This window comes from Hypanus sabinus, unplaced genomic scaffold (assembly GCF_030144855.1).
Source record: "Hypanus sabinus isolate sHypSab1 unplaced genomic scaffold, sHypSab1.hap1 scaffold_428, whole genome shotgun sequence".
In the NCBI taxonomy this organism is placed as follows: Eukaryota; Metazoa; Chordata; class Chondrichthyes; order Myliobatiformes; family Dasyatidae; genus Hypanus; species Hypanus sabinus.
In genome coordinates this window covers 252,812-279,959 of record NW_026781305.1, presented here as the reverse complement: position 1 = coordinate 279,959, position 27,148 = coordinate 252,812, and the positions used below count along the sequence as shown (strand labels likewise).

Genomic DNA, 27,148 nt, shown 5'->3' with positions numbered 1-27,148 from the left:
TGCCTGGTCCAATCGACCCACACCCGGACCATAGACCCCATTCCCCTCCCATCCATGTACCTATCCAAACTTCTCCCTGGTCCCATCGACCCACACCAAGACCATAGATCCCATACCCCTCCCATCCATGTACCTATCCAGACTTCTCCCTGGTCCCATCAACCCACAACCGGACATAGACCACATACCCCTCCCATCTATGTACATCCAAACTTCTCCCTGGTCCCACTGACCCACACCCGGACATAGACCCCATACCCCTCCCATCCATGTACCTATCCAGACTTCTCCCTGGTTCCATCGACCCACACCCGGACATAGACCCCATACCCCTCCCATCCAAGTACCTATCCAGACTTCTCCCTGGTTCCATCGACCCACACCCGGACATAGACCCCATACCCCTTCCATCCATGTACATCCAAACTTCTCCCTGGTCACACTGACCCACACCCGGACATAGACCCCATACCCCTCCCATCCATGTACCTATCCAGACTTCTCCCTGGTCCCATCGACCCACACCATGACATAGACCCCATACCCCTCCCATCCATGTACATCCAAACTTCTCCCTAGTCCCATTGACCCACACCCGGACCATAGACCCCATACCCCTCCCATCCATGTACATCCAAACTTCTCCCTCGTCCCATTGACCCACACCCGGACCATAGACCCCATACCCCTCCCATCCATGTACATCCAAACTTCTCCCTGGTCCCACCGACCCACTCCCGGACCATAGACCCCGTACCCCTCTCATCCATGTACATCCAAACTTCTCCCTCGTCCCACCGACCCACACCCGGACCATAGACCCCGTACCCCTCCCATCCATGTACATCCAAACCTCTCCCTCGTCCCATTGACCCACACCCAGACCATAGGCCCCATACCCCTCCCATCCATGTACATCCAAACTTCTCCCTGGTCCCACCAACGCACATCCAGACCAAAGACCCCATACCCCTCCCATCCATGTACATCCAAACTTCTCCCTGGTCCCACCAACGCACATCCAGACCAAACACCCCATACCCCTCCCATCCATGTACATCCAAACTTCTGCCTGGTCCAATCGACCCACACCCGGACCATAGACCCCATACCCCTCACATCCATGTACCTATCCAAACTTCTCCCTGGTCCCATCGACCCACACCAAGAGCATAGACCCATACACCTCCCATCCATGTATCTATCCAGACTTCTCCCTGGTCCCATCGATCCACACCCGGACATAGACCCCATACCCCTCCCATCCATGTACATCCAAACTTCTCCCTAGTCCCACCGACCCACACCCAGACCATAGACCCCATACCCCTCCCATCCATGTACATCCAAACTTCTCCCTGGTCCCACCGACCCACACCCGGAACATAGTCCCCATACCCCTCCCATCCATGTACCTATCCATACTTCTCCCTGGTCCCATCGACCCACACCCAAACCATAGACCCCATACCCCTCCCATCCATGTACCTATCCAAACTTGTCCCTGGTCCCATCGACCCACACCCAGACCATAGACCCCATACCTCTCCCATCAATGTACATCCAAACTTGTCCCTGGTCCCATCGACCCACACCCAGACCATAGATCGCAAACGCCTCCCATCCATGTACATCCAAACTTCTCACTCGTCCCATCGAACCACACCCGGACCATAGACACCATACCCCTCCCATCCAAGTACCTATCCAAACTTCTCCCTGGTCGCTTCGACCCACACCCGGAACATAGACCCCATACCCCTCCCATCCATGTACCTATCCAGACTTCTCCCAGGTCCCATCAACCCACAACCGGACATAGACCCCATACCCCTCCCATCCATGTACATCCAAACATCTCCCTGGTCCCATCGACCCACACCCGGACCATAGACCCCATACCCCTCTCATCCATGTACCTATCCAAACTTCTCCCTGGTCCCATCGACCCACACCCAGACCATAGACCCCATACACCTCCCATCCATGTGCCTATCCAAACTTCTCCCTGGTCCCACCGACCCACACCCGGACATAGCCCCCATACCCCTCCCATCCATGTACATCCAAACTTCTCCCTGGTCTCACCGACCCACACCCGGACCATAGACCCCATACCTCTCCCATCCATATACCTATCCAAACTTCTCCTGGTCCCATCGACCCACACCCAGACCATAGACCCCATACCCCTCCCATTCATGTACATCCAAACGTCTCCCTCGTCCCATTAACCCACACTCGGACCATAGACCCCATACCCCTCCCATCCACGTACATCCAAACTTCTCCCTGGTCCCACCGACCCACACCCGTACCATAGACCACATACCCCTCCAATCCGTGTACATCCAAACTTCTCCCTCGTCCCATTGACCCACACCGGGACCATAGACCCCATACCCCTCCCATCCATGTACCTATCCAAACTTCTCCCTGGTCCCATCAAGCCACTTCCAGACCAAAGACCCCATACCCCTCCCATCCATGTACATCCAAACTTCTCCCTGGTCCCATCAACCAACACGCGGACACAGACCCCATACCCCTCCCATCCATGCACATCCAAACTTCTCCCTGGTCCCATCGACACACACCCGGACCATAGACCCCATACCTCTCCCATCCATGTACCTATCCAAACTTCTCCCTCGTCCCATCGAACCACACCCGGATCATAGACCCCATACCCCTCCCATCCATGTACCTATCCAAACTTCTCCCTGGTCCCATCGACCCACACCCGGGCATAGACCCCATACCCCTCCCATCCATGTACCTATCCAAACTTCTCCCTCGTCCCACCGACCCACACCCGGACAATAGACCCCATACCACTCCCATCCATGTACATCCAAACTTCTCCCTCGTCCCATTGACCCACACCCGGACCATAGACCCCATACCCCTCCCATCCATGTACATCCAAACTTCTCCCTGGTCCCACCGACCCACACCCTGACCATAGACCCCGTACCCCTCCCATCCATGTACATCCAAACTTCTCCCTGGTCCCACCGACCCAAACCCGGACCATAGACCCCATACCCCTCCCATCCATGTACCTATCCAAACTTCTCCCTGGTCCCACCGACCCACACCCGGACCATAGACCCCATACCCATCCCATCCGTGTACATCCATACTTCTCCCTCGTCCCATTGACTCACACCCGGACCATAGACCCCATACCCCTCCCATCCATGTACTTATCCAAACTTATCCCTGGTCCCATCAACGCACATCCAGACCAAAGACCCCATACGCCTCCCATCCATGTACATCCAAACTTCTCCCTGGTCCCATCAACCCACACCCGGACACAGACCCCATACCCCTCACATCCATGTACATCCAAACTTCTCCCTGGTCCAATCGACCCACACCCGGACCATAGACCCCATACCCCTCCCATCCATGTACATCCAAACTTCTCCCTCGTCCCATTGACCCACACCCGGACCATAGACCCCATATCCCTCCCATCCATGTACCTATCCAAACTTCTCCCTGGTCCCATCAACGCACATCCAGACCAAAGACCCCATACGCCTCCCATCCATGTACATCCAAACTTCTCCCTGGTCCCATCAACCCACACCCGGACACAGACCCCATACCCCTCACATCCATGTACATCCAAACTTCTGCCTGGTCCAATCGACCCACACCCGGACCATAGACCCCATACCCCTCCCATCCATGTACATCCAAACTTCTCCCTCGTCCCATCGAACCACACCCGGACCATAGACCCCATACCCCTCCCATCCAAGTACCTATCCAAACTTCTCCCTGGTCCCTTCGACCCACACCCGGATCATAGACCCCATACCCCTCCCATCCATGTACCTATCCAGACTTCTCCCTGGTCCCATCAACCCACAACCGGACATAGACCCCATACCCCTCCCATCCATGTACATCCAAACATCTCCCTGGTCCCACTGACCCACACCCGGACATAGACCCCATACCCCTCCAATCCATGTACCTATCCAGACTTCTCCCTGGTCCCATCGACCCACACCCGGACATAGACCCCATACCCCTCCCATCCATGTACATCCAAACTTCTCCCTGGTCCCACCGACCCACACCCGGACCATAGACCCCATACCCCTCCCATCCATGTACCTATCCAAACTTCTCCCTGGTCCCATCGACCCACACCCAGACCATAGACCACATACCCCTCCCATCCATGTACATCCAAACTTCTCCCTCGTCCCATTAACCCACACCCGGACCATAGACCCCATACCCCTCCCATCCATGTACCTATCCAAACTTCTCCCTGGTCCCATCAACGCACATCCAGACCAAAGACCCCATACCCCTCCCACCCATGTACATCCAAACTTCTCCCTGGTCCCATCAACCCACACCCGGACACAGACCCCATACCCCTCACATCCATGTACATCCAAACTTCTGCCTGGTCCAATCGACCCACACCCGGACCATAGACCCCATTCCCCTCCCATCCATGTACCTATCCAAACTTCTCCCTGGTCCCATCGACCCACACCAAGACCATAGATCCCATACCCCTCCCATCCATGTACCTATCCAGACTTCTCCCTGGTCCCATCAACCCACAACCGGACATAGACCACATACCCCTCCCATCTATGTACATCCAAACTTCTCCCTGGTCCCACTGACCCACACCCGGACATAGACCCCATACCCCTCCCATCCATGTACCTATCCAGACTTCTCCCTGGTTCCATCGACCCACACCCGGACATAGACCCCATACCCCTTCCATCCATGTACATCCAAACTTCTCCCTGGTCCCACTGACCCACACCCGGACATAGACCCCATACCCCTCCCATCCATGTACCTATCCAGACTTCTCCCTGGTCCCATCGACCCACACCCTGACATAGACCCCATACCCCTCCCATCCATGTACATCCAAACTTCTCCCTAGTCCCATTGACCCCCACCCGGACCATAGACCCCATACCCCTCCCATCCATGTACATCCAAACTTCTCCCTCGTCCCATTGACCCACACCCGGACCATAGACCCTATACCCCTCCCATCCATGTACATCCAAACTTCTCCCTGGTCCCACCGACCCACACCCGGACCATAGACCCCGTACCCCTCTCATCCATGTACATCCAAACTTCTCCCTGGTCCCACCGACCCACACCCGGACCATAGACCCCGTACCCCTCCCATCCATGTACATCCAAACCTCTCCCTCGTCCCATTGACCGACACCCAGACCATAGGCCCCATACCCCTCCCATCCATGTACATCCAAACTTCTCCCTGGTCCCACCAACGCACATCCAGACCAAAGACCCCATACCCCTCCCATCCATGTACATCCAAACTTCTCCCTGGTCCCACCAACGCACATCCAGACCAAAGACCCCATACCCCTCCCATCCATGTACATCCAAACTTCTGCCTGGTCCAATCGACCCACACCCGGACCATAGACCCCATTCCCTTCACATCCATGTACCTATCCAAACTTCTCCCTGGTCCCATCGACCCACACCAAGAGCATAGACCCATACACCTCCCATCCATGTACCTATCCAGACTTCTCCCTGGTCCCATCAACCCACAACCAGAAATAGACCACATACCCCTCACATCCATGTACATCCAAACGTCTCCCTGGTCCCACTGACCCACACCCGGACATTGACCCCATACACCTCCCATCCATGTACCTATCCAGACTTCTCCCTGGTCCCATCGATCCACACCCGGACATAGACCCCATACCCCTCCCATCCATGTACATCCAAACTTCTCCCTAGTCCCACCGACCCACACCCAGACCATAGATCCCATACCCCTCCCATCCATGTACATCCAAACTTCTCCCTGGTCCCACCGACCCACACCCGGAACATAGTCCACATACCCCTCCCATCCATGTACCTATCCATACTTCTCCCTGGTCCCATCGACCCACACCCAAACCATAGACCCCATACCCCTCCCATCCATGTACCTATCCAAACTTGTCCCTGGTCCCATCGACCCACACCCAGACCATAGACCCCATACCCCTCCCATCAATGTACATCCAAACTTGTCCCTGGTCCCATCGACCCACACCCAGACAATAGATCGCAAACGCCTCCCATCCATGTACATCCAAACTTCTCACTCGTCCCATCGAACCACACCCGGACCATAGACACCATACCCCTCCCATCCAAGTACCTATCCAAACTTCTCCCTGGTCGCTTCGACCCACACCCGGAACATAGACCCCATACCCCTCCCATCCATGTACCTATCCAGACTTCTCCCAGGTCCCATCAACCCACAACCGGACATGGACCCCATACCCCTCCCATCCATGTACATCCAAACATCTCCCTGGTCCCATCGACCCACACCCGGACCATAGACCCCATACCCCTCTCATCCATGTACCTATCCAAACTTCTCCCTGGTCCCATCGACCCACACCCAGACCATAGACCCCATACACCTCCCATCCATGTACCTATCCAAACTTCTCCCTGGTCCCACCGACCCACACCCGGACATAGCCCCCATACCCCTCCCATCCATGTACATCCAAACTTCTCCCTGGTCTCACCGACCCACACCCGGACCATAGACCCCATACCCCTCCCATCCATATACCTATCCAAACTTCTCCCTGGTCCCATCGACCCACACCCAGACCATAGACCCCATACCCCTCCCATCCATGTACGTCCAAACGTCTCCCTCGTCCCATTAACCCACACTCGGACCATAGACCCCATACCCCTCCCATCCACGTACATCCAAACTTCTCCCTGGTCCCACCGACCCACACCCGGACCATAGACCACATACCCCTCCAATCCGTGTACATCCAAACTTCTCCCTCGTCCCATTGACCCACACCGGGACCATAGACCCCATACCCCTCCCATCCATGTACCTATCCAAACTTCTCCCTGGTCCCATCAAGCCACTTCCAGACCAAAGACCCCATACCCCTCCCATCCATGTACATCCAAACTTCTCCCTGGTCCCATCAACCAACACGCGGACACAGACCCCATACCCCTCCCATCCATGCACATCCAAACTTCTCCCTGGTCCCATCGACACACACCCGGACCATAGACCCCATACCTCTCCCATCCATGTACCTATCCAAACTTCTCCCTCGTCCCATCGAACCACACCCGGACCATAGACCCCATACCCCTCCCATCCATGTACCTATCCAAACTTCTCCCTGGTCCCATCGACCCACACCCGGGCATAGACCCCATACCCCTCCCATCCATGTACCTATCCAAACTTCTCCCTCGTCCCACCGACCCACACCCGGACAATAGACCCCATACCACTCCCATCCATGTACATCCAAACTTCTCCCTCGTCACATTGACCCACACCCGGACCATAGACCCCATACCCCTCCCATCCATGTACATCCAAACTTCTCCCTGGTCCCACCGACCCACACCCTGACCATAGACCCCGTACCCCTCCCATCCATGTACATCCAAACTTCTCCCTGGTCCCACCGACCCAAACCCGGACCATAGACCCCATACCCCTCCCATCCATGTACCTATCCAAACTTCTCCCTGGTCCCACCGACCCACACCCGGACCATAGACCCCATACCCATCCCATCCGTGTACATCCATACTTCTCCCTCGTCCCATTGACTCACACCCGGACCATAGACCCCATACCCCTCCCATCCATGTACCTATCCAAACTTCTCCCTGGTCCCATCAACGCACATCCAGACCAAAGACCCCATACCCCTCCCATCCATGTACATCCAAACTTCTCCCTGGTCCCATCAACCCACACCCGGACACAGACGGCATACCCCTCACATCCATGTACATCCAAACTTCTGCCTGGTCCAATCGACCCACACCCGGACCATAGACAACATACCCCTCCCATCCATGTACCTATCCAAACTTCTCCCTGGTCCCATCGACCCACACCAAGACCATAGACCCCATACCCCTCCCATCCATGTACCTATCCAGACTTCTCCCTGGTCCCATCAACCCACAACCGGACATAGACCACATACACCTCCCATCCATGTACATCCAAACTTCTCCCTGGTCCCACTGACCCACACCCGGACATAGACCCCATACCCCTCCCATCCATGTAACTGTCCAGACTTCTCCCTGGTTCCATCGACCCACACCCGGACATAGACCCCATACCCCTCCCATCCATGTACATCCAAACTTCTCCCTGGTCCCACTGACCCACACCCGAACATAGACCCCATACCCTTCCCATCCATGTACCTATCCAGATTTCTCCCTGGTCCCATCGACCCACACCCGGACATAGACCCCATACCCCTCCCATCCATGTACATCCAAACTTCTCCCTAGTCCCATTGACCCACACCCGGACCATAGACCCCATACCCCTCCCATCCAAGTACATCCAAACTTCTCCCTCGTCCCATTGACCCACACCCGGACCATAGACCCCGTAACCCTCCCATCCATGTACATCCAAACTTCTCCCTGGTCCCACCGACCCACACCCAGACCATAGACCCCATAACCCTCCCATCCATGTACCTATCCAAACTTCTCCCTGGTCCCACCAACCCACACCCGGACCATAGACCCCATACCCATCCCATCCATGTACATCCAAACCTCTCCCTCGTCCCATTGACCCACACCCGGACCATAGACCCCATTACCCCTCCCATCCATGTACCTATCCAAACTTCTCCCCGGTCCCATCGACCCAGACCCGGGCATAGACCCCATACCCCTCCCATCCATGTACCTATCCAAACTTCTCCCTCGTCCCACCGACCCACAACCGGACAATAGACCCCATACCCCTCCCATCCATGTACATCCAAACTTCTCCCTGGTCCCACCAACGCACATCCAGACCAAAGACACCATACCCCTCCCATCCATGTACATCCAAACTTCTGCCTGGTCCAATTGACCCACACCCGGACCATAGACCCCATACCCCTCCCATCCATGTACCTAACCAAACTTCTCCCTGGTCCCATCGACCCACACCAAGACCATAGACCCCGTACCCCTCCCATCCATGTACATCCAAACTTCTCCCTGGTCCCACCGACCCACACCCAGACCATAGACCCCATACCCCTCCCATCCATGTACCTATCCAAACTTCTCCCTGGTCCCACCAACCCACACCCGGACCATAGACCCCATACCCCTCCCATCCAAGTACATCCAAACTTCTCCCTCGTCCCATTGACCCACACCCGGACCATAGACCCCGTACCCCTCCCATCCATGTACATCCAAACTTCTCCCTGGTCCCACCGACCCACACCCAGACCATAGACCCCATACCCCTCCCATCCATGTACCTATCCAGACTTCTCCCTCGTCCCATTGACCCACACCCGGACCATAGACCCCATACCCCTCCCATCCATGTACATCCAAACTTCTCCCTGGTCCCATCGACCCACAACCGGACATAGACCACATACCCCTCCCATCCATGTACATCCAAACTTCTCCCTGGTCCCACTGACCCACACCCGTACATAGACCCCATACCCCTCCCATCCATGTACCTATCCAGACTTCTCCCTGGTTCCATCGACCCACACCCGGACATAGACCCCATACCCCTCCCATCCATGTACATCCAAACTTCTCCCTGGTCCCACTGACCCACACCCGGACATAGACCCCATACCCCTCCCATCCATGTACCTATCCAGACTTCTCCCTGGTCCCATCGACCCACACCCGGACATAGACCCCATACCCCTCCCATCCAAGTACATCCAAACTTCTCCATAGTCCCATTGACCCACACCCGGACCATAGACCCCATACCCCTCCCATCCATGTACATCCAAACTTCTCCCTCGTCCCATTGACCCACACCCGGACCATAGACCCCATACCCCTCCCATCCATGTACATCCAAACTTCTCCCTGGTCCCATCGACCCAGACCCGGGCATAGACCCCATACCCCTCCCATCCATGTACCTATCCAAACTTCTCCCTCGTCCCACCGACCCACAACTGGACAATAGACCCCATACCCCTCCCATCCATGTACATCCAAACTTCTCCCTAGTCCCACCGACCCACACCCAGACCATAGACCCCATACCCCTCCCATCCATGTACATCCAAACTTCTCCCTGGTCCCACCGACCCACACCCGGAACATAGACCCCATACCCCTCCCATCCATGTACCTAACCAAACTTCTCCCTGGTCCCATCGACCCACACCAAGACCATAGACCCCATACACCTCCCATCCATGTACCTATCCAGACTTCTCCCTGGTCCCATCAAACCACAACCGGACATAGACCACATACCCCTCCCATCCATGTACATCCAAACGTCTCCCTGGTCCCACTGACCCACACCCAGACATAGACCCCATACCCCTCCCATCCATGTACCTATCCAGAATTCACCCTGGTTCCATCGACCCACACCCGGACATAGACCCCATACCCCTCCCATCCATGTACATCCAAACTTCTCCCTGGTCCCACTGACCCACACCCGGACATAGACCCCATACCCCTCCCATCCATGTACCTATCCAGACTTCTCCCTGGTCCCATCGACCCACACCCGGACATAGACCCCATACCCCTCCCATCCATGTACATCCAAACTTCTCCCTAGTCCCACCGACCCACACCCAGACCATAGACCCCATACCCCTCCCATCCATGTACATCCAAACTTCTCCCTGGTCCCACCGACCCACACCCGGAACATAGACCCCATACCCCTCCCATCCATGTACCTATTCAAACGTCTCCCTGGTCTCATCGACCCACACCCAGAACATAGACCCCATACCCCTTCCATCCATGTACCTATCCAAACTTCTCCCTCGTCCCACTGACCCACACCCCGACCATAGACCCCATACCCCTCCCATCCATGTACCTATCCAAACTTCTCCCTGGTCCCACTGGCCCACACCCAGACCATAGACCACATACCCCTCCCATCGATGTACCTATCCAAACTTCTCCCTGGTCCTACCGACCCACACCCGGACCATAGACCCCATACCCATCCCATCCGTGTACATCCATACTTCTCCCTCGTCCCATTGACCCACACCCGGACCATAGACCCCATACCCCTCCCATCCATGTACATCCAAACTTCTCCCTGGTCCCATCGACCCACAACCGGACATAGACCACATACCCCTCCCATCCATGTACATCCAAACTTCTCCCTGGTCCCACTGACCCACACCCGTACATAGACCCCATACCCCTCCCATCCATGTACCTATCCAGACTTCTCCCTGGTTCCATCGACCCACACCCGGACATAGACCCCATACCCCTCCCATCCATGTACATCCAAACTTCTCCCTGGTCCCACTGACCCACACCCGGACATAGAACCCATACCCCTCCCATCCATGTACCTATCCAGACTTCTCCCTGGTCCCATCGACCCACACCCGGACATAGACCCCATACCCCTCCCATCCAAGTACATCCAAACTTCTCCATAGTCCCATTGACCCACACCCGGACCATAGACCCCATACCCCTCCCATCCATGTACATCCAAACTTCTCCCTCGTCCCATTGACCCACACCCGGACCATAGACCCCATACCCCTCCCATCCATGTACATCCAAACTTCTCCCTGGTCCCATCGACCCAGACCCGGGCATAGACCCCATACCCCTCCCATCCATGTACCTATCCAAACTTCTCCCTCGTCCCACCGACCCACAACCGGACAATAGACCCCATACCCCTCCCATCCATGTACATCCAAACTTCTCCCTAGTCCCACCGACCCACACCCAGACCATAGACCCCATACCCCTCCCATCCATGTACATCCAAACTTCTCCCTGGTCCCACCGACCCACACCCGGAACATAGACCCCATACCCCTCCCATCCATGTACCTATTCAAACGTCTCCCTGGTCCCATCGACCCACACCCAGACCATAGACCCCATACCCCTCCCATCCATGTACCTATCCAAACTTCTCCCTCGTCCCACTGACCCACACCCCGACCATAGACCCCATACCCCTCCCATCCATGTACCTATCCAAACTTCTCCCTGGTCCCACTGGCCCACACCCAGACCATAGACCACATACCCCTCCCATCGATGTACCTATCCAAACTTCTCCCTGGTCCTACCGACCCACACCCGGACCATAGACTCCATACCCATCCCATCCGTGTACATCCATACTTCTCCCTCGTCCCATTGACCCACACCCGGACCATAGACCCCATACCCCTCCCATCCATGTACATCCAAACTTCTCCCTGGTCCCATCGACCCACACCAAGACCATAGACCCCATACCCCTCCCATCCATGTACCTATCCAGACTTCTCCCTGGTCCCATCAACCCACAACCGGACATAGACCACATACCCCTCCCATCCATGTACATCCAATCTTCTCCCTGGTCCCACTGACCCACACCCGTACATAGACCCCATACCCCTCCCATCCATGTACCTATCCAGACTTCTCCCTGGTTCCATCGACCCACACCCGGACATAGACCCCATACCCCTCCCATCCATGTACATCCAAACTTCTCCCTGGTCCCACTGACCCACACCCGGACATAGACCCCATACCCCTCCCATCCATGTACCTATCCAGACTTCTCCCTGGTCCCATCGACCCACACCCGGACATAGACCCCATACCCCTCCCATCCATGTACATCCAAACTTCTCCATAGTCCCATTGACCCACACCCGGACCATAGACCCCATACCCCTCCCATCCATGTACAGCCAAACTTCTCCCTGGTCCCACCGACCCACACCCGGAACATAGACCCCATACCCCTCCCATCCATGTACCTATTCAAACGTCTCCCGGGTCCCATCGACCCACACCCAGACCATAGACCCCATACCCCTCCCATCCATGTACCTATCCAAACTTCTCCCTCGTCCCACTGACCCACACCCCGACCATAGACCCCATACCCCTCCCATCCATGTACCTATCCAAACTTCTCCCTGGTCCCACTGGCCCACACCCAGACCATAGACCACATACCCCTCCCATCGATGTACCTATCCAAACTTCTCCCTGGTCCTACCGACCCACACCCGGACCATAGACTCCATACCCATCCCATCCGTGTACATCCATACCTCTCCCTCGTCCCATTGACCCACACCCGGACCATAGACCCCATACCCCTCCCATCCATGTACATCCAAACTTCTCCCTGGTCCCATCGACCCACACCAAGACCATAGACCCCATACACCTCCCATCCATGTACCTATCCAGACTTCTCCCTGGTCCCATCAACCCACAACCGGACATAGACCACATACCCCTCCCATCCATGTACATCCAAACTTCTCCCTGGTCCCACTGACCCACACCCGTACATAGACCCCATACCCCTCCCATCCATGTACCTATCCAGACTTCTCCCTGGTTCCATCGACCCACACCCGGACATAGACCCCATACCCCTCCCATCCATGTACATCCAAACTTCTCCCTGGTCCCACTGACCCACACCCGGACATAGACCCCATACCCCTCCCATCCATGTACCTATCCAGACTTCTCCCTGGTCCCATCGACCCACACCCGGACATAGACCCCATACCCCTCCCATCCATGTACATCCAAACTTCTCCATAGTCCCATTGACCCACACCCGGACCATAGACCCCATACCCCTCCCATCCATGTACATCCAAACTTCTCCCTCGTCCCATTGACCCACACCCGGACCATAGACCCCATACCCCTCCCATCCATGTACATCCAAACTTCTCCCTGGTCCCACCGACCCACACCCGGACCATAGACCCCGTACCCCTCCCATCCATGTACATCCAAACTTCTCCCTGGTCCCACCGACCCACACCCAGACCATAGACCCCATACCCCTCCCATCCATGTACCTATCCAAACTTCTCCCTCGTCCCACCAACCCACACCCGGACCATAGACCCCATACCCATCCCATCCATGTACATTCAAACCTCTCCCTCGTCCCATTGACCCACACCCGGACCATAGACCCCATACCCCTCCCATCCATGTACATCCAAACTTCTCCCTGGTCCCACCAACGCACATCCAGACCAAAGACCCCATACCCCTCCCATCCATGTACATCCAAACTTCTGCCTGGTCCAATCGACCCACACCCGGACCATAGACCCCATACCCCTCACATCCATGTACCTATCCAAACTTCTCCCTGGTCCCATCGACCCACACCAAGAGCATAGACCCATACACCTCCCATCCATGTACCTATCCAGACTTCTCCCTGGTCCCATCAACCCACAACCGGAAATAGACCACATCCCCCTCCCATCCATGTACATCCAAACGTCTCCCTGGTCCCACTGACCCACACCCGGACATAGACCCCATACACCTCCCATCCATGTACCTATCCAGACTTCTCCCTGGTCCCATCGATCCACACCCGGACATAGACCCCATACCCCTCCCATCCATGTACATCCAAACTTCTCCCTAGTCCCACCGACCCACACCCAGACCATAGACCCCATACCCCTCCCATCCATGTACATCCAAACTTCTCCCTGGTCCCACCGACCCACACCCGGAACGTAGTCCCCATACCCCTCCCATCCATGTACCTATCCATACTTCTCCCTGGTCCCATAGACCCACACCCAAACCATAGACCCCATACCCCTCCCATCCATGTACCTATCCAAACTTGTCCCTGGTCCCATCGACCCACACCCAGACCATAGACCCCATACCCCTCCCATCAATGTACATCCAAACTTGTCCCTGGTCCCATCGACCCACACCCAGACCATAGATCGCAAACGCCTCCCATCCATGTACATCCAAACTTCTCACTCGTCCCATCGAACCACACCCGGACCATAGACACCATACCCCTCCCATCCAAGTACCTATCCAAACTTCTCCCTGGTCGCTTCGACCCACACCCGGAACATAGACCCCATACCCCTCCCATCCATGTACCTATCCAGACTTCTCCCAGGTCCCATCAACCCACAACCGGACATAGACCCCATACCCCTCCCATCCATGTACATCCAAACATCTCCCTGGTCCCATCGACCCACACCCGGACCATAGACCCCATACCCCTCTCATCCATGTACCTATCCAAACTTCTCCCTGGTCCCATCGACCCACACCCAGACCATAGACCCCATACACCTCCCATCCATGTACCTATCCAAACTTCTCCCTGGTCCCACCGACCCACACCCGGACATAGCCCCCATACCCCTCCCATCCATGTACATCCAAACTTCTCCCTGGTCTCACCGACCCACACCCGGACCATAGACCCCATACCCCTCCCATCCATATACCTATCCAAACTTCTCCCTGGTCCCATCGACCCACACCCAGACCATAGACCCCATACCCCTCCCATCCATGTACATCCAAACGTCTCCCTCGTCCCATTAACCCACACTCGGACCATAGACCCCATACCCCTCCCATCCACGTACATCCAAACTTCTCCCTGGTCCCACCGACCCACACCCGGACCATAGACCACATACCCCTCCAATCCGTGTACATCCAAACTTCTCCCTCGTCCCATTGACCCACACCGGGACCATAGACCCCATACCCCTCCCATCCATGTACCTATCCAAACTTCTCCCTGGTCCAATCAAGCCACTTCCAGACCAAAGACCCCATACCCCTCCCATCCATGTACATCCAAACTTCTCCCTGGTCCCATCAACCAACACGCGGACACAGACCCCATACCCCTCCCATCCATGTACCTATCCAAACTTCTCCCTCGTCCCACCGACCCACACCCGGACAATAGACCCCATACCACTCCCATCCATGTACATCCAAACTTCTCCCTCGTCCCATTGACCCACACCCGGACCATAGACCCCATACCCCTCCCATCCATGTACATCCAAACTTCTCCCTGGTCCCACCGACCCACACCCTGACCATAGACCCCGTACCCCTCCCATCCATGTACATCCAAACTTCTCCCTGGTCCCACCGACCCAAACCCGGACCATCCATGTACCTATCCAAACTTCTCCCTGGTCCCACCGACCCACACCCGGACATAGACCCCATACCCCTCCCATCCATGTACCTATCCAGACTTCTCCCTGGTCCCATCGACCCACACCCGGACATAGACCCCATACCCCTCGCATCCATGTACCTAACCAAACTTCTCCCTGGTCCCATCGACCCACACCAAGACCATAGACCCCATACACCTCCCATCCATGTACCTATCCAGACTTCTCCCTGGTCCCATCAAACCACAACCGGACATAGACCACATACCCCTCCCATCCATGTACATCCAAACGTCTCCCTGGTCCCACTGACCCACACCCAGACATAGACCCCATACCCCTCCCATCCATGTACCTATCCAGAATTCACCCTGGTTCCATCGACCCACACCCGGACATAGACCCCATACCCCTCCCATCCATGTACCTAACCAAACTTCTCCCTGGTCCCATCGACCCACACCAAGACCATAGACCCCATACACCTCCCATCCATGTACCTATCCAGACTTCTCCCTGGTCCCATCAAACCACAACCGGACATAGACCACATACCCCTCCCATCCATGTACATCCAAACGTCTCCCTGGTCCCACTGACCCACACCCAGACATAGACCCCATACCCCTCCCATCCATGTACCTATCCAGAATTCACCCTGGTTCCATCGACCCACACCCGGACATCGACCCCATACCCCTCCCATCCATGTACATCCAAACTTCTCCCTGGTCCCACTGACCCACACCCAGACATAGACCCCATACCCCTCCCATCCATGTACCTATCCAGACTTCTCCCTGGTCCCATCGACCCACACCCGGACATAGACCCCATCCCCCTCGCATCCATGTACATCCAAACTTCTCCCTAGTCCCACCGACCCACACCCAGACCATAGACCCCATACCCCTCCCATCCATGTACATCCAAACTTCTCCCTGGTCCCACCGACCCACACCCGGAACATAGACCCCATACCCCTCCCATCCATGTACCTATTCAAACGTCTCCCTGGTCCCATCGACCCACACCCAGAACATAGACCCCATACCCCTCCCATCCATGTACCTATCCAAACTTCTCCCTCGTCCCACTGACCCACACCCCGACCATAGACCCCATACCCCTCCCATCCATGTACCTATCCAAACTTCTCCCTGGTCCCACTGGCCCACACCCAGACCATAGACCACATACCCCTCCCATCGATGTACCTATCCAAACTTCTCCCTGGTCCTACCGACCCACACCCGGACCATAGACCCCATACCCATCCCATCCGTGTACATCCATACTTCTCCCTCGTCCCATTGACCCACACCCGGACCATAGACCCCATACCCCTCCCATCCATGTACATCCAAACTTCTCCCTGGTCCCATCGACCCACAACCGGACATAGACCACATACCCCTCCCATCCATGTACATCCAAACTTCTCCCTGGTCCCACTGACCCACACCCGTACATAGACCCCATACCCCTCCCATCCATGTACCTATCCAGACTTCTCCCTGGTTCCATCGACCCACACCCGGACATAGACCCCATACCCCTCCCATCCATGTACATCCAAACTTCTCCCTGGTCCCACTGACCCACACCCGGACATAGACCCCATACCCCTCCCATCCATGTACCTATCCAGACTTCTCCCTGGTCCCATCGACCCACACCCGGACATAGACCCCATACCCCTCCCATCCATGTACATCCAAACTTCTCCATAGTCCCATTGACCCACACCCGGACCATAGACCCCATACCCCTCCCATCCATGTACATCCAAACTTCTCCCTCGTCCCATTGACCCACACCCGGACCATAGACCCCTTACCCCTCCCATCCATGTACATCCAAACTTCTCCCTGGTCCCATCGACCCAGACCCGGGCATAGACCCCATACCCCTCCCATCCATGTACCTATCCAAACTTCTCCCTCGTCCCACCGACCCACAACCGGACAATAGACCCCATACCCCTCCCATCCATGTACATCCAAACTTCTCCCTAGTCCCACCGACCCACACCCAGACCATAGACCCCATACCCCTCCCATCCATGTACATCCAAACTTCTCCCTGGTCCCACCGACCCACACCCAAAACATAGACCCCATACCCCTCCCATCCATGTACCTATTCAAACGTCTCCCTGGTCCCATCGACCCACACCCAGACCATAGACCCCATACCCCTCCCATCCATGTACCTATCCAAACTTCTCCCTCGTCCCACTGACCCACACCCCGACCATAGACCCCATACCCCTCCCATCCATGTACCTATCCAAACTTCTCCCTGGTCCCACTGGCCCACACCCAGACCATAGACCACATACCCCTCCCATCGATGTACCTATCCAAACTTCTCCCTGGTCCTACCGACCCACACCCGGACCATAGACTCCATACCCATCCCATCCGTGTACATCCATACTTCTCCCTCGTCCCATTGACCCACACCCGGACCATAGACCCCATACCCCTCCCATCCATGTACATCCAAACTTCTCCCTGGTCCCATCGACCCACACCAAGACCATAGACCCCATACCCCTCCCATCCATGTACCTATCCAGACTTCTCCCTGGTCCCATCAACCCACAACCGGACATAGACCACATACCCCTCCCATCCATGTACATCCAAACTTCTCCCTGGTCCCACTGACCCACACCCGTACATAGACCCCATACCCCTCCCATCCATGTACCTATCCAGACTTCTCCCTGGTTCCATCGACCCACACCCGGACATAGACCCCATACCCCTCCCATCCATGTACATCCAAACTTCTCCCTGGTCCCATCGACCCATATCCTGGCATAGACCCCATACCCATCCCATCCATGTACCTATCCAAACTTCTCCCTCGTCCCACCGACCCACACCCGGACCATAGACCCCATACCCCTCCCATCCACGTACCTATCCAAACTTCTCCCTGGTCCCACCGACCCACACCCGTACCATAGACCCCATACCCCTCCCATCCATGTACATCCAAACTTCTCCCTGGTCCCACCGACTCACACCCGGACATAGACCTCATACCCCTCCCATCCATGTACCTATCCAAACTTCTCCCTTGTCCCATCGACCCACACCCAGACCATAGACCCCATACCCCTCCCATCCATGTACCTATCCAAACTTCTCCCTCGTCCCACCGACCCACACCCGGACATAGACCCCATACCCCTCCCATCCATGTACCTATCCAAACTTCTCCCTCGTCCCATTGACCCACACCCGGACATAGACCCCATACCCCTCCCATCCATGTACCTATCCAAACTTCTCCCTGGTCCCATCGACCCACACCCGGACAATAGACCCCATACCCCTCCCATCCATGTACCTATCCAAACTTCTCCCTGGTCCCATCGACCCACACCCAGACCATAGACCCCAAATCCCTCCCATCCATGTACATCCAAACTTCTCCCTGGTCCCCCCGACCCACACCCGGACCATAGACCCCATACCCCTCCCATCCACGTACCTATCCAGACTTCTCCCTGGTCCCATCAACCCACAACTGGACATAGACCCCATACCCCTCCCATCCATGTACATCCAAACTTCTCCCTGGTCCCACTGACCCACACCCGGACATACACCCCATACCCCTCCCATCCATGTACCTATCCAGACTTCTACCTGGTCCCATCAACCCACAACCGGACATAGACCCCATACCCGTCCCATCCATGTACATCCAAACTTCTCCCTGGTCCCACTGACCCACACCCAGACATAGACCCCATACCCCTCCCATCCATGTACCTATCCAAACTTCTCCCTTGTCCCATCGACCCACACCCAGACCATAGACCCCATACCCCTCCCATCCATGTACCTATCCAAACTTCTCCCTCGTCCCACCGACCCACACCCGGACATAGACCCCATACCCCTCCCATCCATGTACCTATCCAAACTTCTCCCTCGTCCCATTGACCCACACCCGGACATAGACCCCATCCCCCTCCCATCCATGTACCTATCCAAACTTCTCCCTGGTCCCATCGACCCATATCCGGGCATAGACCCCATACCCCTCCCATCCATGTACCTATCCAAACTTCTCCCTCGTCCCACCGACCCACACCCGGACCATAGACCCCATACCCCTCCCATCCACGTACCTATCCAAACTTCTCCCTGGTCCCTTCGACCCACACCCGGATCATAGACCCCATACCCCTCCCATCCATGTACCTATCCAAACTTCTCCCTGGTCCCATCAACCCACAACCGGACATAGACCCCATACCCCTCCCCCATCCATGTACATCCAAACTTCTCCCTGGTCCCACCGACCCACACCCAGACCATAGACCCCATACCCCTCCCATCCATGTACATCCAAACTTCTCCCTGGTCCCATCGACCCACACCCAGACCATAGAACCCATACCCCTCCCATCCATGTACCTATCCAAACTTCTCCCTGGTCCTACCGACCCACACCCGGACCATAGACCCCATACCCCTCCCATCCATGTACCTATCCAAACTTCTCCCTGGTCCCACCGACCCACACCCGGACCATAGACCCCATACCCCTCCCGTCCATGTACATCCAAACTTCTCCCTCGTCCCACCGACCCACACCCGGACCATAGACCCCATACCCCTCCCATCCATGTACCTATCCAGACTTCTCCCTCGTCCCATTGACCCACACCCAGACCATAGAGCTCATACCCCTCCCATCCATGTACATCCAAACTTCTCCCTGGTCCCATCGACCCACACCCAGACCATAGACCCCATACCCCTCCCATCCATGTACATCCAAACTTCTCCCTCGTCCCACCGACCCACACCCAGACCATAGACCCCATACCCCTCCCATCCATGTACCTATCCAAACTTCTCCCTGGTCCCACCGACCCACACCCGTACCATAGACCCCATACCCCTCCCATCCATGTACCTATCCAAACTTCTCCCTGGTCCCATCGACCCACACCCGGACCATAGTCCCCATACCCCTCCCATCCATGTACATCCAAACTTCTCCCTGGTCCCATCGACCCACACCCAGACCATAGACCCCATACCCCTCCCATCCATGTACCTAACCAGATTTCTCCCTCATCCCATTGACCCACACCCGGACATATACCCCATACCCCTCCCATCCATGTACATCCAAACTTCTCCCTGTTCCCACCGACCCACACCCGGACCATAGACCCCATACCCCTCCCATCCATGTACATCCAAACTTCTCCCTGGTCCCACCGACTCACACCCGGACATAGACCTCATACCCCTCCCATCCATGTACCTATCCAAACTTCTCCCTTGTCCCATCGACCCACACCCAGACCATAGACCCCATACCCCTCCCATCCATGTACCTATCCAAACTTCTCCCTCGTCCCACCGACCCACACCCGGACATAGACCCCATACCCCTCCCATCCATGTACCTATCCAAACTTCTCCCTCGTCCCATCGACCCACACCCGGACAATAGACCCCATACCCCTCCCATCCATGTACCTATCCAAACTTCTCCCAGGTCCCATCGACCCACACCCAGACCATAGACCCCAAATCCCTCCCATCCATGTACATCCAAACTTCTCCCTGGTCCCACCGACCCACACCCGGACCATAGACCCCATACCCCTCCCATCCACGTACCTATCCAGACTTCTCCCTGGTCCCATCAACCCACAACCGGACATAGACCACATACCCCTCCCATCCATGTACATCCAAACTTCTCCCTGGTCCCACTGACCCACACCCGGACATAGACCCCATACCCCTCCCATCCATGTACCTATCCAGACTTCTCCCTGGTCCCATCAACCCACAACCGGACATAGACCCCATACCCCTCCCATCCATGTACATCCAAACTTCTCCCTGGTCCCACTGACCCACACCCAGACATAGACCCCATACCCCTCCCATCCATGTACCTATCCAAACTTCTCCCTGGTCCCACCGACCCACACCCAGACCATAGACCCCATACCCCTCCCATCCATGTACCTATCCAAACTTCTCCCTGGTCCCACCGACCCACACCCGGACCATAGACCCCATACCCCTCCCATCCATGTACATCCAAACTTCTCCCTGGTCCCACCGACCCACACCCGGACCATAGACCCCATACCCCTTTCATCCATGTACCTATCCAAACTTCTCCCTGGTCCCATTAACCCACATCCAGACCAAAGACCCAATACCCCTCCCATCCATGTACATACAAACTTCTCCCTGGTCCCATCAACCCACACCCGGACCATAGACCCCATCCCCCTCCCATCCATGTACCTATCCAAACTTCTCCCTGGTCCCATCGACCCACATCCGGGCATAGACCCCATACCCCTCCCATCCATGTACCTATCGAAACTTCTCCCTCGTCCCACCGACCCACACCCGGACCATAGACCCCATACCCCTCCCATCCACGTACCTATCCAAACTTCTCCCTGGTCCCTTCGACCCACACCCGGATCATAGACCCCATACCCCTCCCATCCATGTACCTATCCAGACTTCTCCCTGGTCCCATCAACCCACAACCGGACATAGACCCCATACCCCTCCCATCCATGTACATCCAAACTTCTCCCTGGTCCCACCGACCCACACCCAGACCATAGACCCCATACCCCTCCCATCCATGTACATCCAAACTTCTCCCTGGTCCCATCGACCCACACCCAGACCATAGACCCCATACCCCTCCCATCCATGTACCTATCCAAACTTCTCCCTGGTCCTACCGACCCACACCCGGACCATAGACCCCATACCCCTCCCATCCATGTACCTATCCAAACTTCTCCCTGGTCCCACCGACCCACACCCGGACCATAGACCCCATACCCCTCCCATCCATGTACATCCAAACTTCTCCCTCGTCCCACCGACCCACACCCGGACCATAGACCCCATACCCCTCCCATCCATGTACCTATCCAAACTTCTCCCTCGTCCCATTGACCCACACCCAGACCATAGAGCTCATACCCCTCCCATCCATGTACATCCAAACTTCTCCCTGGTCCCATCGACCCACACCCAGACCATAGACCCCATACCCCTCCCATCCATGTACATCCAAACTTCTCCCTCGTCCCACCGACCCACACCCAGACCATAGACCCCATACCCCTCCCATCCATGTACCTATCCAAACTTCTCCCTGGTCCCACCGACCCACACCCGTACCATAGACCCCATACCCCTCCCATCCATGTACCTATCCAAATTTCTCCCTGGTCCCATCGACCCACACCCGGACCATAGTCCCCATACCCCTCCCATCCATGTACATCCAAACTTCTCCCTGGTCCCATCGACCCACACCCAGACCATAGACCCCATACCCCTCCCATCCATGTACCTAACCAGACTTCTCCCTCATCCCATTGACCCACACCCGGACATAGACCCCATACCCCTCCCATCCATGTACATCCAAACTTCTCCCTGTTCCCACCGACCCACACCCGGACCATAGACCCCATACCCCTCCCATCCATGTACATCCAAACTTCTCCCTGGTCCCACCGACTCACACCCAGACATAGACCTCATACCCCTCCCATCCATGTACCTATCCAAACTTCTCCCTTGTCCCATCGACCCACACCCAGACCATAGACCCCATACCCCTCCCATCCATTACCTATCCAAACTTCTCCCTCGTCCCGCCGACCCACACCCGGACATTGACCCCATACCCCTCCCATCCATGTACCTATCCAAACTTCTCCCTCGTCCCATTGACCCACACCCGGACATAAACCCCATACCCCTCCCATCCATGTACATCCAAACTTCTCCCTGGTCCCACCGACTCACACCCGGACATAGACCTCATACCCCTCCCATCCATGTACCTATCCAAACTTCTCCCTTGTCCCATCGACCCACACCCAGACCATAGACCCCATACCCCTCCCATCCATGTACCTATCCAAACTTCTCCCTCGTCCCACCGACCCACACCCGGACATAGACCCCATACCCCTCCCATCCATGTACCTATCCAAACTTCTCCCTCGTCCCATTGACCCACACCCGGACATAGACCCCATACCCCTCCCATCCATGTACCTATCCAAACTTCTCCCTGGTCCCATCGACCCACACCCGGACAATAGACCCCATACCCCTCCCATCCATGTACCTATCCAAACTTCTCCCTGGTCCCATCGACCCACACCCAGACCATAGACCCCAAATCCCTCCCATCCATGTACATCCAAACTTCTCCCTGGTCCCACCGACCTACACCCGGACCATAGACCCCATACCCCTCCCATCCACGTACCTATCCAGACTTCTCCCTTGTCCCATCAACCCACAACCGGACATAGACCCCATACCCCTCCCATCCATGTACATCCAAACTTCTCCCTGGTCCCACTGACCCACACACGGACATAGACCCCATACCCCTCCCATCCATGTACCTATCCAGACTTCTCCCTGGTCCCATCGACCCACACCCAGACATAGACCCTATACCCCTCCCATCCATGTACATCCAAACTTCTCTTAAATGTTTAAATCAAACCCACATCCAGCACCTTTGATGGTAGCTCATTCCACACTCTCACCACTGAGTGAAGAAGCTCCCCCATGTTCCCCTTAAATATTTCACCTGTCACCCCTAACCTTTGGTTGTGGTCGCACCCAAACTCAGCGGAAAAGCCTGCTTGTGTTTACCCTATCCATACCCTCATAATTTTATACACCTCTATCAAATCTCCTCTCAATCTTCTATGTTCTGGGAAATGTAGTTCTACCTACTCAGTCTTTCCCTGTAACTCAGGTCCTCAAGTTCCGGCAACTTCCTTGTAAATTTTCTCTGCACTCTTTCTACCAGGTTAATATCTTCCCTTGTAGGCATTAAATTCCATCTGCCATTTTTCCAGCTGGCCGAGATCCCGCTGCAAGCTTCGAGAGTCTTCTCCGCTGTCCACTACACCCCCAATCTTGGTGTTACCTGCAAATTTGCTGATCCAGTTCATCACATTATCATCCCAATCGTGGATATCAGTGACGAATAACAACAGACCCAGCACATCGCTGTGGCACTGCACTGGTCACAGGCCTCCAGTCAGAGAGGCCATCATCTGCTAGCACTCTCTGGCTTCTCTCAAAGCCAATGTCTAATCCAGCTTACTACCACATCTTTCGAGGAAACATGGAGCTGTATTGCAGAGCATAGGTGAAGAGGGGATATATTTGCCTTACCCATCGACGGGGTGGCCAAGGTCTGACGCCCCACAAACTGGGCCGGGCCCATCCCATCCAGGAAGTCTCGGAATTGTCCGTCAGATGCCAGGCAGACACCGCTGTAGTTTAAGCTGCCAAGAAAAAGACAGGAGAGTGGTCAGTGCACGGCAGAATCTGAAACCCCTGGTCAGGTCACAACAGAAGCCTCGGAACAAGAATGCAGGGCGTGTAATAGGATGTAATGCAGGGTGAAGGCTCCGCTGGACATCAAGCAAGGCAGAGGGTACGACCAACTACCTCAACGCTCCTACTGATCCTCGACTACTCTGGGGGCCAGTGCAATCCCTCTCCTCGAGACAATTAAAATCACCCCCCCCCTCCCGGGTAAGGCACTCACAATGATCTATGGACCCCAGCAACGTGACCACTCTCAGAACAGGCACGCCTGCATCGGGCCAGGCTCAAGGGCGTACATATTTACAAAATGCGTTGGCACACCGTACCGATGCACAGCGACGTGAAACAGCCGGCCTGGCACGAGTTCCTGAACCTGCAATATGTCAGGCTGGGAAAACGTGGCCAGAAAGGCAGCCACCCACGTGGACCCCCACCACCTCGCCATTCCAGGAGCCATCTCCCGGAACAGTGAGGGGACCCAGCAAGATCATCACCGCAGGTCTGCCGGCCCACTGACAGGGCCCCACTACCACCATGGACATGAAGGGTTGCCACACTGAACTTGACAGGGCATCTTACTGAGACCCTCACCAGAGCCCCTGGGAGAAGGAGCAGAACACTCCTTTCAGTCTTCTCCCATCTTCACCTACAACCCTTCTCCAGGAGTCTCTTAAACCGGCACTTCTCCTGACAGGTCATTTCGGCTCTCCTCCTGTCCTTTGGAGGAAAGTGCAGATAGACTGAGCGATCCCTTTGCAGACCCCATGAACGGTTTCCTCCGGTCGTCCTTCATGAACTCCCGGATCTCCTCCACGGAAACGGGCTGGGACTCACTGCTGGGATCAAGAAAGGCGGCCAACTTGGCTTTAAGAGAGCTCCTCTCCCCTCTCACCACATCCAACACTCTCGTCTCCCTCCAAGCAGCCATCGTCTGCACCCGACGTGACCACTCACTCCTCACCACAGTCCTAACAGGAGACCCCAACACAGTCCTAACGGGAGACCCCCACAACAGTCTTAACGGGAGACCCCACCACAGTCCTAATGGGAGACCCCACCACAGTCCTAACGGGAGATCTCACCACTATCCTAACGGGAGACCCCACCACAGGCCTAACGGGAGACCCCACCACAGGCCTAAAGGGAGATCTCACCACAGTCCTAACGGGAGATCTCACCACTATCCTAAAGGGAGATCTCACCACAGTCCTAACGGGAGATCTCACCACTATCCTAACGGGAGACCCCACCACAGGCCTAACGGGAGACCCCACCACAGGCCTAACGGGAGACCCCACCACAGGCCTAACGGGAGACCCCACCACAGTCCTAACGGGAGATCCCACCACAGTCCTAACGGGAGACCCCACCACAGTCCTAACGGGAGACCCCACCACAGTCCTAACGGGAGATCCCACCACAGTCCTAACGGGAGATCTCACCACAGTCCTAACGGGAGACCGCAACACAGGCACTCACCCATCCCCAGGACCAGTGACAGAGGGACGCCCCACCACCACTGGATCCAGAATCCCTCCCACAGCCGGATACGAATTTGCTGGGCCTCCCATCCCCACACCCTCTTCACTCTCCCCGGAATCAGCACCAGGAGAGTCATCGCCTCCTGGGACACACTCCCGCTGATGAGCTGCCCGGGATGGC

General features: G+C 56.0%; 1 protein-coding gene across 1 annotated transcript in view; it reads right to left on the bottom strand.

The window, feature by feature from the left end:
• The window catches only part of LOC132388853 (regulating synaptic membrane exocytosis protein 4-like), a gene marked incomplete at both ends in the record, with an annotated part of 113,131 nt that overhangs the window by 22,708 nt on the left and 63,275 nt on the right, over positions 1–27,148 (bottom strand). The window contains one exon of the mRNA XM_059961272.1: positions 25,328–25,440. Coding sequence (XP_059817255.1) covers positions 25,328–25,440 — 113 coding nt within the window. The remainder of the gene's footprint in view (positions 1–25,327; positions 25,441–27,148) is intronic.